The sequence below is a fragment of the Trachinotus anak genome, unplaced genomic scaffold (genome assembly GCF_046630095.1).
Source record: "Trachinotus anak isolate AG129_WGS33_773 ecotype Australia unplaced genomic scaffold, CSIRO_AGI_Tana_v1 ptg000002l, whole genome shotgun sequence".
Classification (NCBI taxonomy): Eukaryota; Metazoa; Chordata; class Actinopteri; order Carangiformes; family Carangidae; genus Trachinotus; species Trachinotus anak.
Window position 1 is genome coordinate 7,155,912 of NW_027273853.1, and position 16,519 is coordinate 7,172,430.

Here is a 16,519-nt window from a genome sequence, read left to right on the forward strand (position 1 = left end):
GTCACCTCTTAGCAACAAGACTCAACAAACAGCTAATCCACAAAACACTGATACTAATCTCTTGTGTTTCACTTCATCTCTCTGATCTGACATGCAGTATTTCCTCATTTTGCAGTTCTTTGTAATTTAATTTCCAAAGGCAATGCATATCTATATAAAGTAACACTGCTGCTAAAATTTCCTCTCAGCCCACCAGTACTTTACTCAGGCCCACCCAGAGCCTACAGGAAACTCGTGCAAGTACCTCATGACTCACTACTGCAGTGAAACTAGACCAATACGAGTAGTGTAGAGCCTTTCTAGTGCTCTTCACTTCCTTCGTAGGCTCATGTTGTAGAACCAGCATGCACTACATTTAGAAAACCAGAGCTTTAGTGTGTGCAGAAATATGTGCAAGCAATGATCTATAGTCAGTGACTGGAAAATGCAGAAGTCAGACCTATATTGTCTATATTGTATACGACTTAATTACTAAGAGTGGAGTTAAACTAGTATCTGACAGATTTTGAAAAAGCGTGACCATTGGTTCCAGGAAGGCGGAAGATCAGAGAGTTGCTGCACTTTTTGAAGGCAGCAAATTCAAAGATGTGTGATGAATGAACCAGATCACAGGCTATTTTCTCTAAACATCACGTGGGAGGTGGCACTTTGTAGATGGACACACCGGACAGTATCCGGTTTTGGATCATACAGTGCTTCATGCCAGATCTGTTAAAACCCGTAGAATGAAGCATTGATGGAAAACATTAATATGGACACCTTGGAAGAGGAAGTGTACGCTCAGATCAGAGGATGTCATTGAATTGACCGCTGCAGTCCCCTGAAAGCGTTCTCGCTGAACACCTATGGGATACATTTGAATACAGTTTCCGCAGAAAGGAGCTTTCACCCACTAACGCTGGGTAATGTGAAGCTTTAGTCTGCATGAGTCACCTGGCAGCTGGACTCGGGGCTTTTTTGTTGGTTTTTTTTTGTATCCTTCTGGTCACTGACTGTATACATGAGTGGTTCCCAACCTTTTTGGCTTGTGACGCTTTATACAACATTTATTTATGACGTCCCACCACAGATTTCAAAGTATATGTCATTTGATGTTCCCCTCACAGATTGTTTCATTCAGGGGCCTAAAGAGGTAAAGGCATCCACAACAAAAGAAGATTGGAGAAAAGTAAATAAAAAAACATAATTGGTGTAGCTGACATCTTTTTTTCTTATTTCCTTCTTATTTCATGAGATTTCCAGTATCTTTGCACTCATTGGTGGGTCCCGAGCCCCCAGGTTGGGAACCACAGCTGAACATCATAGCACTGCAAAGGGAATGTGTGTTTTGTACTGCCCTACATTCACACTTTCATAATTCTAGATCAAGAGTCATCACACTTTATTGATTTTGATAACAAACTGTACTGCATCTTGTGATTGAAAATAATCATTACTCTTTCTTAGAGTTATGAAATGCTTGCCAGAACCTGGAATAATTAACCTGCTGAAATCAGCTTCTTTAATGATTGTAGAGAAAATGAGAAAGAAACCAGTTCATATTGGAACCACATGCTGACTTGTCTGACAGATATTCAGTAACTTATTGTGATTGTTACAGTGTGAATGTGGGGTCAGATCAAAGTGTTTGCTCACACCTTGAAAATGTTGACACAACTGACAAATGAAGCGAAGCCGTGTTTCACTCTTACCCGTATCCAGGACAACTCTGAAGACCTAACCTTCCACTACTGGGCGTTATTTGATGGCCACGCTGGCTCTGGGGCGGCTGTAATGGCCTCTCGCCTTCTCCATCACCACATCGCCCTGCACCTTCAGGAGGTGCTGGAGATACTCTGCTCTCCAAACCTGCTACCTCCCACATGCCTGGGTGAGGAACCAATCAATCACCATCTCACCCCGACCTCGCAACGCGCCCTTACCAGGGCTGCCTCTCTCCGGGGTGCTGCGGGGGCTCCGGGTTCACCCAGCACCCCATCCACACGCTTCTTTACTGAGAAGAAAGTTTCACACGAGAGCCTAGTGATCGGAGCCATCGAGAATGCCTTCAAAGACATGGTAAGTGGCGTGTGAAGTAGAATATGAATGTTTTTTATGATAATGTGCAGACCTTCTTGCAACAATGGTCTAAGATAAAGGACTACAAACAACGTTTAAATTGCAGTCTATAAAAATACATGTTCATTTGGTTCATTTGGTGCTATTACTTCTCTTGTACAAAGAACTGGGATAACTGCCTGACAGTTCAATGCATCACCAACCACCTAAGCTGCAGGAAATATGGTCACAATCTCCCTTTCCTGAGCTACAGTTTTGAATAATGGCCAGAAGTGTTTTTTCAGAACATTATGATGGCACACTGTCTTTTTTTTGTCCTGATAGACATTTAAATTATCGTTAGAGTTTGTGTCATAATTAGTGAATGAATTCATGAATTATGGCCAAAACCGTGTTTTATGAGGTCACAGTGACCTTGACCTTTGACCTTTGACCACTAAAATCTAATGAGTTCATCCTTTAGTCCTAAAAAATGTTTGTGCCAAATTTGAAGAAGTTCCATCAAGGCGTTACTGAGATATCGCGTTCACAAGAATTGGACAGACATACTTATGGATGTGCCGACGGACAACCTGAAAACATAATTCCTCCGTCCCTCGCTGTCGCAAGCGCAGAGGCATAAAAAGGAGAATTCAGGCAATCTTAAAGATACTGTCCTTGGCTCTGTTTCTGTACCAACTTGTGACCCCAAATCTGGGACAGACTTCTCAGCTCAGCTTTAATGTTTTGAAACTCAGAGTTGACTTTCATAAATAGTGAGCTTGGAGGACGTCTAGGAGAGGACATTTAGAGTCCTATATCAAAAAATCAGAATTAAAAAATTATTTAAAAATTATTTGTTTAATAAAGGTCAACGCATAATTATGTATAAGGAATATTTATTCCTTTCCTTTTATATTTCACACAAGAACTGTGTTTATTTCTTTCACACTGGTTCTAGTGTTTGCTTCCCTCTTTAGGAATATCGAATACGTAAACCTTTATAGGCCTCTTAAACACTTCCAAATGAAACATCTAGAAAATCATGTTTGTTGAAAGGTTCATGGCCCTTGTCCCCAGTGAGCCCATTTAGGGCTTGTGAGGGGCCACGAGTAGATATTTCTACATATTCACAGGTTACAAACCAAAAAGATTTGGGAACCTCTGTTTTGAGCTGATCTGCGGTATGCCATCATTATTCTGTGGCCTTGATGCAGTTTGCCTCTGCCTCCAATGTGCCTGTGTTGCTGCTTCAGTTAGTTATTTCCAATATTTCTCAGGTTAGTGAGACCCCTCACTAAAAAACGGTGTTGCTCAAAAGGAAAGCAAGAACAGAAAATGGCACATTTTTGCTGCCAGAAGTAACTAAAATCTGTTAACTCAATGTTAAATCCAGATGAAGTTTTTCTTTGCATACATTTTTCATTGACCTTACAAACACAACATGACAGAAGTTGGTAAAAACTTCAAATGGTATAAACTTTTAAAGCTAATTTTTTTCAGAATTTACAACGAATCATTTATACATTTATCAGTAACTGTGCACTCACAGATCATTCAGTAGGCCTACTTACCATCCATTAAGCTCTAATTGCTTTCTAAGTCAACTGATATTGATTCACTGTAATTGGAGGGTCAAACAAAATGCACATAGGCTTCTCAGTTTCCTGTTGTTGCTTCACAAAGATAAGCTACAGACATGAACCATGTTCCTGTTGAATTTGACCCGAGTGCATACAGTATATATACTGTATACTGAACACTGTATTGCGTACACTACTCTTGTTTCATGACCAGTAATTGAAATGGTATTACATTTAAAATGACTCTTCACAATGAAATCTGGGTTTTTTGTATCATTCATTCCCTGTAGGCTTGAAAAATATATATTTTAAAAAGGTTTCCTTATTCACAATGAGCTGTGAGCTTTAATTATGCAAGTTACAGTTCATCCAGAGGAACTATTGGTAAGGTTTGCTATTGCTATTTACCACACATGCGGATCATCTGACTGTTTAGTGACTGTTCACACAGCAATCAAGCCAACATTAGAGAAGTAGTGTTTGATACCTAAAAGTTTTTGGTGTTTAGGTGTTCACTGTGCCTCTGTAAGATGATGTGGACTCATCTGGAGTGTCATTCTCTTCTGGCAGCTCAGAGAGATGAGTAGGTGTCTTACCAGCACACATGGTGAACTGTCCAAAAACGCTGACAACGAGGCAGGCACATACACATGTGCACTCACACATCATGTTTGGTGTCCAAATTCATAATGTATGACTGTTTCTCTCAAACTGGAAGCACATGTCAGTCAGTGGGTCAGTCAGTCAATCAGTCAGTCAGTAAACAGCAGCTGCAGGTCACACACACTTGCCATCTGGCTGTGCTGGTGGATGCTGGAGACTTAATTCATGCAGAAGCCAAGAAATCAAGACCAGAGCCAATCAGAACAGTGCAGGCCTGCCTGATAGGCTTTGAAGGGGACAGGTCAAAGGTCACTGGCCTCAGTTTCAACATAAGGGTTTCGATCAACAGTCTGTCCTCAGCTGGGTCGTTACATTAGGGTCTTAAGTCGCTCTAATGAAAATAGCTGCTGATTTATTTTTCTGTCAGTCGACTAATCGACTAGCAGTTTCAGCTGAGAACACATACACAGTACATGAATACAAAATACAAAAAACTAAAGCAATGTGACCAATACAGAGGCCACATTGTGATTTTAAAAAATACACAAAGTTTTATCGACAAATAAATGAATACATTCTATTTAGTATCTGTGTTGTCTTGCTGCTGTAAACCCCACCCGTCTGGCCTTAAAAATAGGTTAAAACAGACGCTCTGAATTATTTTCCAGCAATGCTTGACCCAGGTCCACACATCACAGATTTCTAAAAGCTAACATTTGTTTTGTGATGTCACTCAGGGAGGTTAAATTAGATCTTGATGGAGGGAAGTACAAATCAATCCCATTAGAAAATACCATTAATCCTGCTGTTTCCATATATTGACCACTAGAGGGCACTGTGTGATTATCTATGTTTCCCAAAGCTATATGATATGATAAGGTGATTTGTTCCACAGTGTCATGAGGACTGTGTTCTTAATTGCTTATGATAATAACAGAGCTATTGTTGGACAGTGGTGCACTAAAATTAGGTAAACTATCATGGCAGCAATCAGCAGAAATCCAGTTTTTGAATAGGATTCAAATCAGTGCAACAGTTTCTTTTTCTTTTGCTGTCTTTTTCCTTCTGTATCAATCTTTTTCTTGTCAGAAACATATCATCCCACGACTCCTCGCACTGAGCAAACGTCCATGTCTCCCTCTGCCTCCCCTCTCTCCTCTCATTTGCTTCTCCAGCTCTTTATCCAGCTCTGAATCTGCACTTTTTACCTTGTGTCTCCTCTCTTTCTTAAAGGGTAATTGTACTAAAATCCACCATTTCAAGCATTGCAGTTGAGGTCATCTTTCACTCACTGCCATACTTCTAATCTTACAGCTACAATAACTGTCTAATATTGGTCTAAAGTTGGTCTTCAGAGAGCGATATTTAAAGCATTAACATTTATATATCCAGTTGATTGTTCAGTGTTTTACTAATTTGTTTTTCCTACTGGCTTCAATTACTGCACCTACTTTCCTCCACAGTTGTCATTTATTTTAATTTGAATAATTGTTACAGTAAAATTAGATGCACTCTGCTTCAGATGATACACATTTCTGCTTGGAACAAAAAATACTGTCACTTCCACTTTTGCTGAGTGACTACCCAAAAGCCAATTTTGGCAGAATCTCGCCCCTAAAAGCCCCTCGTCTTATTTTTTTAATGAAGCTCATTCTTTAAGAAAATTAGAAGTGTCAGAGAATCTTGGTTAAGGTTTGTCGCTCTAAATCTCTGTCTCAGAAGTTCACCGAGCCTCTGCGTCTTATCAGTGGTGATCCGCCTTTTAATTCTCCTCTGACACAACCCTCTGCATTCCTATGAAAGTGACGGGTTTGTGTGGAGTGGCTGCTGAGGCCTGATAAACACTCAGGGATGTGTAAACATAAAAAAAACAATGTGTAGCTCAGAGTCTTATCACTCTTAGCTGTTTGTCGGGTACGGACAGAAATAAGAGGGGATGAGGTCTCTGGCCTCGTATGACCCTTTGCAGTGCAAGACATTTAGCCCCTGTAGCTGGTTGGTACAGTGTATACGTGTGTGTGATCAGGTTGAGCTTGGTACATGTGCTGACTGTCACATCTTATCATTGTGTTTTAGAGCTCACTTTATGATAAGGGTGATCAGGAATAGGAAACAGCTCACCTGACTGGCCTTTAAAGCTCCGTATCTGCCACGTTATATCGGTAATGTAATCTGTACAAACACCAAAGTGTAAAAACAGCAACCTCATGGGTGGTTGCACAGTAAACAGAGGAGACTCCAGGAAGTCAGCGCTCCCGGCCAAGAAATAGTCTCACACATAACCCCGAGTAAAACTACAATGTGTCATCTAGTTTTTGTATTGGATTAAACAATCGAGACATAACATATATCAGTGAGCCTTACAGGTTCTGTTTGGAAGATTTTGTTACTTTTGTCCGAGGCCGGACTGCTTCCCTGTTTACAGTCTCTGTGTTAATTTAGCTAACTGGCAGTTGGCTGTTGTTTCATATTTGGCATTAATTCATGAGAATTGTATCAAGTTAAACCTTCTTATTTAACTCTTTGTGAGAATCAAACTATTCTATTTTTAATTAGTGGTCTTTAGAGATAAATCAATCAGCATTTATTTATATAGCCCTTTACAACAACCAAAGGTGACCAAAGTGCTTCATGGTAAAATCAAGAGATAAATAAAATCAACAGAATAAGAACACAATATATAATAAAATCATAAAAAAGCATAAAAGGTACATAAAAGAACAGAAGTAAAATAAGTTTTGAGCATAGATTTAAAAAGTGCTGGGTCAGTAATAGTGCCTGTTTTAGAGGTGGTGTGTTTATTTTTTTGTTTCAGATGTGGCAGACCTGAGGTATTTCCCAAGGTTTGTTGTGTGGTATGAGTATGAGCAGTCATCATTACCCCAGCCAGGGAGTAATGTTTTCATCAGTGTCTGTTTGTTGGTTTGTTGGTTGGTTGGTGGGTTGGTTTGTCAGCAGGATAACATAAAAGGTACAGAATCAATTTGTACCAAACTTGGTAGAGGGATGGAATGTGGGCCAGGAAAGAACTCATTACATTTTGCTGCTGATCTGGTTAAAGCAGCGGATCCAGGAGTTTTTTTTTTTTTTTTTTTTAAATCTCAAATGATGTATGAATCTTGGCATAAAAATCGGACACATTAAAGGTGTTGAGAACTATGACTTTGCACAATTAGGTGCAGATCTGACAGTTTGGTCCACTTAGTGCAATTCTAGTTAATCATTCAATCAAGCCATTCATTTTCCACATTTTCTCTCACTGCACTCTGACTTCACTGGCGACTGAACAAGTTGCTACTCTATCACAGGGTAATTAATTTGTTATTGAATATTATATATATATATATATATATATATATAATATAATATAATAAAATATTTATTCTGTTAATTACCTGTCTCACTGTCCTTCATCTGAGCTTTCCATCCTTTGAAAACCTCTGATTCAGCCATCGCTGTTCTCAGAGTTCTTTTTTAATAGCTTTAGGCTCTCCCATTCATTCTGCATGAACCAGGTAATATTACAGAAAACATTTTTTTTTTTTTTCGGCCTAATCTGTAATGACATATTACTGACAAAATCATGTTAAATAAAATTGCTCATTTTCAAATGATGAATCACCTCCTCATATATTTGTGAGTTTTTAGTTTGTCTAACAGGTAAGGTCAGATTTTTTTTATTTATTTTGCATTTGTGTTTCTTTGGAGGTTGAATTAAATCTTTCACTGCATTGAGATACAGTTTGAGTAGTTTGGTCAGGTGAGATGTGTGGGTGTGTACTGCATGAAAGTTTTTGAGTATGTTGTATTTTAATGTGTGCCTGACTTTTTTCTTAAATATATTCAAGTAGATTTTAATGGAATTTTAGTTGAATATAATCAACTCTGCTTCTTTCTTGTTGCTAGAGTGTTTGATTTGCTGGACATTTACTTTGCCTAAATGCCTTATGTGGTGATATGATTTTGGACTTTTCTGAGAAATTGGGCAGTCCCTGATCCTAATTCATGGTATTTTTTTTTCTTTTTTAAAGAAAACAATAAAGACTTTAATTTTGAAGGATTACAGAGAACACATGTGCATTGGCAGTTAGGTAGGATGAGATGTTTATGTTGAGCATTGCATGTCTCTGTCTGTCTCTGCCTGCTGGTTATTTAGCTCAGTTGGTTGATTCTTCCTGGTGGAAGTGGAGAGGAGAAAGGTGTAGATGTTTATGCAGGCATTTTCATTATTAAAGACTTTGCCTGCAGCGAGAGGTATTGGATACAGTGAGGATAAATATGTATGGCTCGCTATGGATTCATAATTCATCCAGTGTGAAGGACACATTTGTTCACCTCCCTCCCACTCAACTCACACACACACACACACACGTATCCGTCCTCTGTACACCTTCATGCCCAGTCACTCCTGAGAAATGTGTTGCTTCTTCGAGCAGACAGCAGCAACATGGGAGTGTGTGTGTGTGTGTGTGTACGGGAGAGAAAGGATACAGAAACACACACATGCAGATACACACAGACTTTCTGTCTCAAAAAAATCTTACACAAAGACTACACTTACACACATGCAGAGCAGTGTACACACACTTGCATCTTTCACCCAGACACAAACACACACATATTTATGGGCACGATGCACGCACACACTACAGTACACTGTTGTTCCCTGATATAAACACATGTGTACACACACTCACACACACACACACTCATTTAGATTTGTAATCAGATGGAGGTCGTCAGCAGCGGAGCAGAAGGTGATTCACTTTAGCTGGGGTGAACATCCATCCTGGGAAAATGTGTCAAGGATGGACTCACTGCAGATGTGTTTACCAACATTTTTCATCCCACTCAGTCTGTTGATAGTGATGGAGGGACGTGAAGGAGTCGCCCTGGGGCGTCATCCGTTCTCCCGGCCTCAGTTCTGCCATGAGAGGAGCCAGAGAGAGAGGGAGAGAGAGAGTGAGCAAAGAAGGGTTAAACCAAGTCTGAGCAGCTTGGTTCAAATGTATGTTAGCATTTTGATTAATTCACTGACAGGTTAATTATTCATCTAATTAATGAACTAATAGCGTGGGTTTTTTTCAAATCTTTCTTTTGGTTTAATTAGCACCAAATTAATCTGAGCTAATTAACTGGTGTAATAACCAGCAGTCCCTCCAAACTTTCTCTCATGTCCTTTTTGGTTTCCATTCTTTTTTATTGCAGCTCGACTTATGGCGCTCCTGATGAATTAATCCATTATCTTGCTATAATTAATAATCATGCATCATGGCAGGTTTTAAGTATCAGGGAAATATTTTACTCAGCATCAGGCTCCTGCTTCAGTGCTTAAATGTGCCGCTGCTTGATTAGGAAAAACTTTTTGAAGGCTGCGATGATTAGAAACATGATTATTTCCAGAGGATGAGTGTGTATTGTGTGCTGTCATCAAAGGATTAATGAGTGTGTGTGTGTTTGTGTGTTTAGGATGTACAGATAGAAAAGGAGAAGGCAGTCTACAACATCTCAGGTGGCTGCACTGCTCTGGTGGTCGTCTATTTGCTTGGGAAGCTCTATGTTGGGAACGCGGGGGACAGCAGGTGAGACGCACACACACACGCACACACACATACACACACTCATACATGCAAAACAAGTGTATCCTCACTATAAAACATACATAACGTACAGGCGTTTTTTTTTTTTTTCTTTCTTTATTCTGTCGCTCACCTTCTGGTGCCCTGCAGACAGCAGGAGCAGCAGTGTCCCAGCTTAAAGAAACAGAGTTGTGTTTTGTCTGCTCCTCACCCTCAGAGCTATCATTATCCGGGCCAGGGAAGTCATCCCCATGTCAGCAGAGTTCACACCAGAGTCAGAGAGACAGCGACTGCAGTTCCTGGTAAGAAAAAAAAAAACCTTTCTCAGCTCTTTTTTTTTTTTTTTTTTTTTTTTTGAGAGCACAGCTGTCAGATATTAGCAGAGCTGACCTCCCCTCCCGTTGAGACACTGGCTATGCTTAGCTCTGTCTCTCTTTACACTGCCTGCTCTCTTTGCCAGCTTAATAGACTATGGAATTGTTTTTCCTATCCCTTGGGCTTGTCAATCTTATTCTTTCTGTTCTTTTTTTCTTATATCAAAGGCCTACATGCAGCCCCACTTATTAGGGAATGAGTTTACACATCTGGAATTCCCGAGGAGAGTGCAGAGGAAAGAGGTCGGGAAGAGGATGCTGTACCGTGACTTCACCATGTCAGGATGGTGGGTGGATTGATTCACTGATTTATAGACTGATTTACTACTACAGCACTTAATCTTAAATGTACATGCATGCCAACAGTGAGGATATTTGATTTTTATTTTTCTCGTTTTTCGGCCTCAGTGAGGCAAGACACAGGCAGTGTGACACATTGTTTTTTCATGCACTGGTCAACTTTGACATTTGATAACATGTTTTCTTTCAGACTAGTGGGAAGAAATGTCCCAAACACACAATTAGGTGTTTATTGTACTTTGTCTATTTGAGTCTTTAATCTGTGAAGGCCGTTTTCTCAAAATGAGTTCAGTGCACATCCATACACCACAAAGGTTTTTACAGAGGCGGGTTTTTCATATATCATTCATTGCCTGATTTATATAACCTTCTTAAAAACATGGCGAAAATTGATTTTTTTTTTTTTTAGGACAGTTGACATTATTGTCACTGATTTATGGAGTGATAAAAGAGAGAGATATCCAATCCCCTCATTGAAAACCTTTGATTCTAATATCTCGACAAAATTAAATAAGAATTTTGAACCTGGCCTAATAAGCTGGGAAAGTTTGGATTTTTTACTCTAGTCCCTAGTAGTGTCTCGCTGGTAAGTGTCTCCTCTGCCCTCCTGTTATATTATTTCACACTAAACACATTTGTTAAAAATCCTCTTCGGTTTCTTTTTACATCCCCTAACTGAGCGTGTGTATAGTCAGATTCATTTATGTGCCCTCAGAGAGGAAATACTTTGTAACATCTTCTATATTTGAATGATTTACTGTAATGTCCCCAAGATGAAATACTCCATAAAAGAAATCTCCATCCCATTCAGTGTGTAACGGAATGAAAAAAAAAAAAGTAATTCAAAGCTTTGCTGTCAGGAGGAGGCTGTGACATTTCTGCTTCAGATTGTGAGAGATGCACAAGAAGGAATCCGTGGGCACAGCAAGGCCTGGGCTCTTTATCTCATTGTGGATAGAGAGATAATAAAGGTCAAAGAGCCCGAGGAAGACGGCGTGAGAGAGAAGAGAAGGGAGCATACTTAAAGACAGGTGGAAATGTGAAAGCCAGAGAAAAAGACAGAAGAAGGGAGGAAAGGAGGAGACAAGGGCCTTAAAGAGACAAAAAGTGAGGGAGTGAACGATTGTATGTCCAGCTTTAAGTGTCGACTTTTAGACCTAGTTTCTTCTATTATTAAAATAATTTCATTGAGGACTTGAACTCTGAGGTGACGCAGCCATAGTTACACTGCTGCTGCCTAATTAGCAGCACTCAAAAAAGTCTCGCAATCAGAACGGTGATAAAACAGGTGTTTCTGTTCCTTAACCTGCCTTTATTTATATAACTATATGACCGGCAGACAAAATAATAGAGACACAGTTCAACTGCACACATTCAGACACACATGAGTGTATTTATACACAGTTCTGAGTTGATTGTCCTTCAGTATTTTGATTTTACGCGACGTCTGGTTCGCTGCATTTAAGGTGGAAGTATTGTACTTTTTACTTAATTAGAAACTTGTCACTGCGAAGATTAACATTTGAATTGTGCAAACAAAAAACAATTCATTGCTGCACAGTAAATTAAATTTAAACTTCAGCTTGATTACCTGCAGCACAACATTAAAGTGTCACTTACAAAATAATTCTAATAATATAATAATACATAATATATAATACATTTAGTGATAATATTTTTTGCACTTACGCCTTTTTATTTTCTAAGACTCTTCTGACTAACGGTGATCAAGCTTGTATCTGATCCAGGATCAGTTGTCACAGTTTAAACAGAATCAAACTGAATGTGAAACCAGTGTGACGGTCTGTGACTGGCCAGTTTTCCTGTTCACAGCAGCTGATTGATTTCTACTGCATCATCATCACCGGGGGTTAGTTTAAGTTCAGCTAAAGTCACGTTAAAGTCACCTCATAGTTTGGTTAAAATCCTGTATTTTTACATTGTGGTATTACTACTTTTAATACTTCCTACACCACTGAGTGAAAGTTTTAGTGTACTATTAACAGTAAAATGTGCTTGAAGTAAAGGGACAGACAGAATGGCTCCCTCAGTGTTTGAACGATTATTCCTGATTATTGACTGCATTGACATGTAAGCCACATTATTTCTGTTGTAGCTGGATAAAGTGGAAACAGTTTTAACTGGTTCATATTCTTCTGTAGTTTAATTTTCATCAGTATCTCATTATATCATCACATCTGTTAGGGTGATCATATGTTTTTTATAACTAGTGTCTATAGCTGCCAGAAAAATGTGTTTGGGTTAAAAGACACTTGTCTCTGAAGAAAATAGATGAGGTGCATACCCAAGGAAAGTACAAGTGCTTCAAACCTGTACATACATACAGTACTTGAGTAAATGTTAATCTCACCAACACTGTTTTTTGAAGTGGTGATTAAGTTGTGTAAATGTGATGGGCTTTTTGTGTTTTAATTATGTCTCCCCTTGTAGAACATAAACATAAACATGCGTTGTGTTTACAGTATGTATGGGCTCCTGCATATAGATATGAGAAGGAGAGAGTAGAGTGAGGACAAAGCAGGTGACTGGGGAGAGATGAACAGTATGTTTTTTGACAACCCCCTCCCGCCGTGGGTGTGTTTTGCGGCGCCGCTCGGTTCAGCAGATGTAGGTCAGTCAGCGGCGGTGTTCCTTATCGGGCCCAGAACTCTCCGCCTGTCATCTTCCTGCTTACTGTCTCAGCAGCGCAGACGGCCTGTGATGTATTTTTAATCAGGTTCTACCCATAACCCAGTTCTGCTTCACTTTCACCCAGGCTAAGTCGAGGTCTTAAATTAGTAGCCTGTCAGCCAGCGTGGCTGATTGCTCTGATGTGTGTGGGTGTGACTTAACTGTGTCATCCTGTATAGGTGCAGTTCAGATGCTCTATAGGTGCAGAGGATAATTTTTTCATGCCTCTGCAGCTCTCTGCCTGTGCTTGTGCACGCTCTCCTGTCTGAGCGTGTAGTCAGTGTGCCCACACGCTGCGTGTGTGTGGGCGTTTACTTGGGCATCCATGATCAAGGCCGTGCTCTAATGAAGGCATACAGGCCTGCAGCCCACCTCTGTCTGTCTCCCTCCCTCGCTCTCTTTACCTCCCCTCCCTCGGCCAGTTGGACCAGAGTGTGAGCTGGCGTCGGCGTTGCAAGCGGTAATGGCTGTTCTTGTCCAGGCGGTTTATGGAGGGCGGTTTTGTTTGCGAGACGTCCCGGAGTGATAGATGTTGAGCAGTCAGCCGTGTCCGACATGATCCAAACGCCATAGCAACACAGCCAGGCAGGCAGGAGGGAAGATGGGGAAGAGGGTGAGTGGCTGGAGACGACGGAGAGGGGGGGTTAAAAAGAACAAATGAGAAGGAAATTGCTTTAAAGAAAGAGAGAGATGTGAGCAGATTGAGGTTAGCTTCAAAGATAGAAATAGAGATGAATGAGGAGAGGAAAAGCTTAGGATGTTGTGTAGGCCACATAGGAGGGCAGTGATAAATGACAATAAACAGCACTCAAGCTGTCTTTCCTTAATGTGCACGCCCACTGGGGTATCTGTCCTCCCCCTGATCCTATAGACAATGAACGAGAGAGCAGGGAGACTAACACACACCTTTATCACTGTCATACATTCTCACCCCCTCTCTGCCTCCTCTTCCTGTCTTGTTCCTCCCTCTCTCCTTCCTCTCTTTTTCCACTCTGCCTTTTGTACCAGTGTGACTGATGCCCGCAGCTTCCCTGAACACGTGGAGAGTGATTGGGTCACTGCCATTAGCTTTGGCCTCGCTCTGCTCCTGAGAGCACCAGTCAATCTATGGAAAGCCCATCAAGGTTGGCCGAAAGGTTTATTGGAACTCGGCTGTCAGTTGAGCCAATTTGTCTGACTCATCCTCTGCTGACACAGGCCCCGCCACAATGTCACCTCGAAGTCTGTTGACAGGTGTGTGTGTGTGTGTGTGTGTGTGTGTGTGTGTGTGTGTGTGTATCCGTTGTGTTTGTGAGTGTGTTTCTGTGTGCAGAGATGTATATAAAGTGTGTGTGCAGATGGGGATGCTGAGCACACACTGCTAATAGTCCTCTGTCACTCCTCTTAGCGCCGAGAGGAGATGACATCAGTCCTCCCCTATCCTGCTCGCCTCTCGTCACCTGCAGGGACGAAGATACAACCCCTCCACCCCACCCCCACCCTCTGCTCTCCTTCCCTGCATCCCTCTCTTCCTTTCCCCTCCCTCTCTCTCTCTCTCTCTCTCAGTCAGTCACACACTGCAATGTACTGGGCGACCAAACAGCCCTTGAATGTGAAAGCGCTCAGTGTTGTGGTGAAACAGTGCAGCCCTTGAGCGACTCTCCTCGCTGTTTTTTTGGACTCCGTGTCCCAGAGCAGGGAGCAGGTATCATAACAGGATTAATGTGTATCTTTCTCATTCTGTCACACACTTGTTATCACAAGTCTGACAGGCTGCATTCGCTGTAAACACACATCTCGAGAGGGAAACTGTCCCCGACAGCCGGCTCTGGGGATTTCATCCAAGACATCTTTGAAATAATGACAGAAAGTGTGTGTCTCTATGTTGTCATGTTTTTTTTTTTTTTCTTCCTTTTTTCATGAAGTTAAAATACTCGAATGAAAATATTCAAATGAAAGATGTTTCCTTGGCCATGATATGGCAGAGGAAATGGTGCTTCCCTTTTTTGTGTATAGAGAGGGTAAGACCTGCCCCGGTTTCATTAACATCTCTTTTAATGCTCAGCTCAAGTCTCACATCATCAAAAAGCTGTTTTAGAGGTTTTTCCACACCATGAACATTGCAAACATCAGTGAGGAAACGCGTCTTCGGACTCTTTATTCCACGCTCTCTGCTCAGAGGAGTCTGCAGACTGTATTTCTGTGTCTGTGGGCTGCGTTCACTGTGATAGTCCTCGCTCTGCACACTGTTAAAAAAGTGCTGAGTGCAGCAGCAGAGCGCTCGCCTAAGGTGGAAACATATGGTCTCTCTGAGTGGAACCAGCAGTAATGTAAAAACCATCCCGGTCCCTGCTAATCTGCTTCACAGCAGCTTAAATACATTGGATGAGGTGTGTGGGGCAGGTCCAGAGTCACATGATATTTGCAAAATAACACTTTTAGCTCAGTTTTAAGTAACTTTTCAGGCTAAATAGTTGTTAGCCTCTGTATTTATCACTATAAAAAGAGTTCTTAACTCACTTTAAAAACCATTTTCTGAGAGTTGAGAACATTTTGGCTGCATTTCCTCCAGTCTAAAGGCCAAAATAAAGTATATACTGCATTTATAAATGTTATTTGATCCAGGTCAGGACTCTGACTTCATAACAAGCCAGATTTCCATATTCATAGCACCTGGTGTGAGTTGTGAATGGAAAACTTCGCTCTGGCAGCTCTACTGGAAATTGGCTCCAATTTATAATGTTTCTGGTACTGTATAGTGAAACAGCTGTTCCTTTGAAGTAAAACTGCTCAGTGGGAATGGGTGAAAAAGAGTATACTCACTTACACTAGTGCACATTGTCTTCACTGCAACTGTCTGAGCTGTAAAGGTGAAAAGTGCATCTTCAGAGCTGGCGTGAATACATACAGTATTATACAGTGTTTTTCCCTCTGCTGCAGCTCTGTCTGGTCCAAGTCTGAAGATGGTAAATTATTCATTAGTTGGGGAAGTTTAAACACTGCTCTGAGAGCAGGGGAATGTGAACATGGATACTCTTGCATCATTCAGCCATTTTACATCCAGACCTTCAGATAAATGCATGCACGGACACACACACACACAGTAAACCAGTGTCTCATACTTCTATAGATGTCTTACTTTTTGCCAATAGGGAGACTAGATCAGATAGAAAGAAAAAAAAGAAGGAGGGAATTATGCTAAGGCTGTGTGTGATGTCGGGGTGAATTTTTTTTTCCTCACCGTCTCTCTTTTTCCTCCTAGCATACTCTTCGTCTCTGTGCCAGTTACCTCGGTAGCTAGGCCTGTTAGCGGGGGGTGCAGAGGCGATGTATCTCCAGGGCACGTGTACACTGCCTGCCATAAACCAAAACC

General features: G+C 41.0%; 1 protein-coding gene across 1 annotated transcript in view; it reads left to right on the forward strand.

The window, feature by feature from the left end:
* Positions 1-16,519, forward strand: part of ppm1h (protein phosphatase, Mg2+/Mn2+ dependent, 1H) — a 39,254-nt gene that overhangs the window by 11,917 nt on the left and 10,818 nt on the right. Inside the window, exons 3-6 of the mRNA XM_071493195.1 lie at positions 1,702-2,058; positions 9,693-9,805; positions 10,020-10,104; positions 10,345-10,463. Coding sequence (XP_071349296.1) covers positions 1,702-2,058; positions 9,693-9,805; positions 10,020-10,104; positions 10,345-10,463 — 674 coding nt within the window. The remainder of the gene's footprint in view (positions 1-1,701; positions 2,059-9,692; positions 9,806-10,019; positions 10,105-10,344; positions 10,464-16,519) is intronic.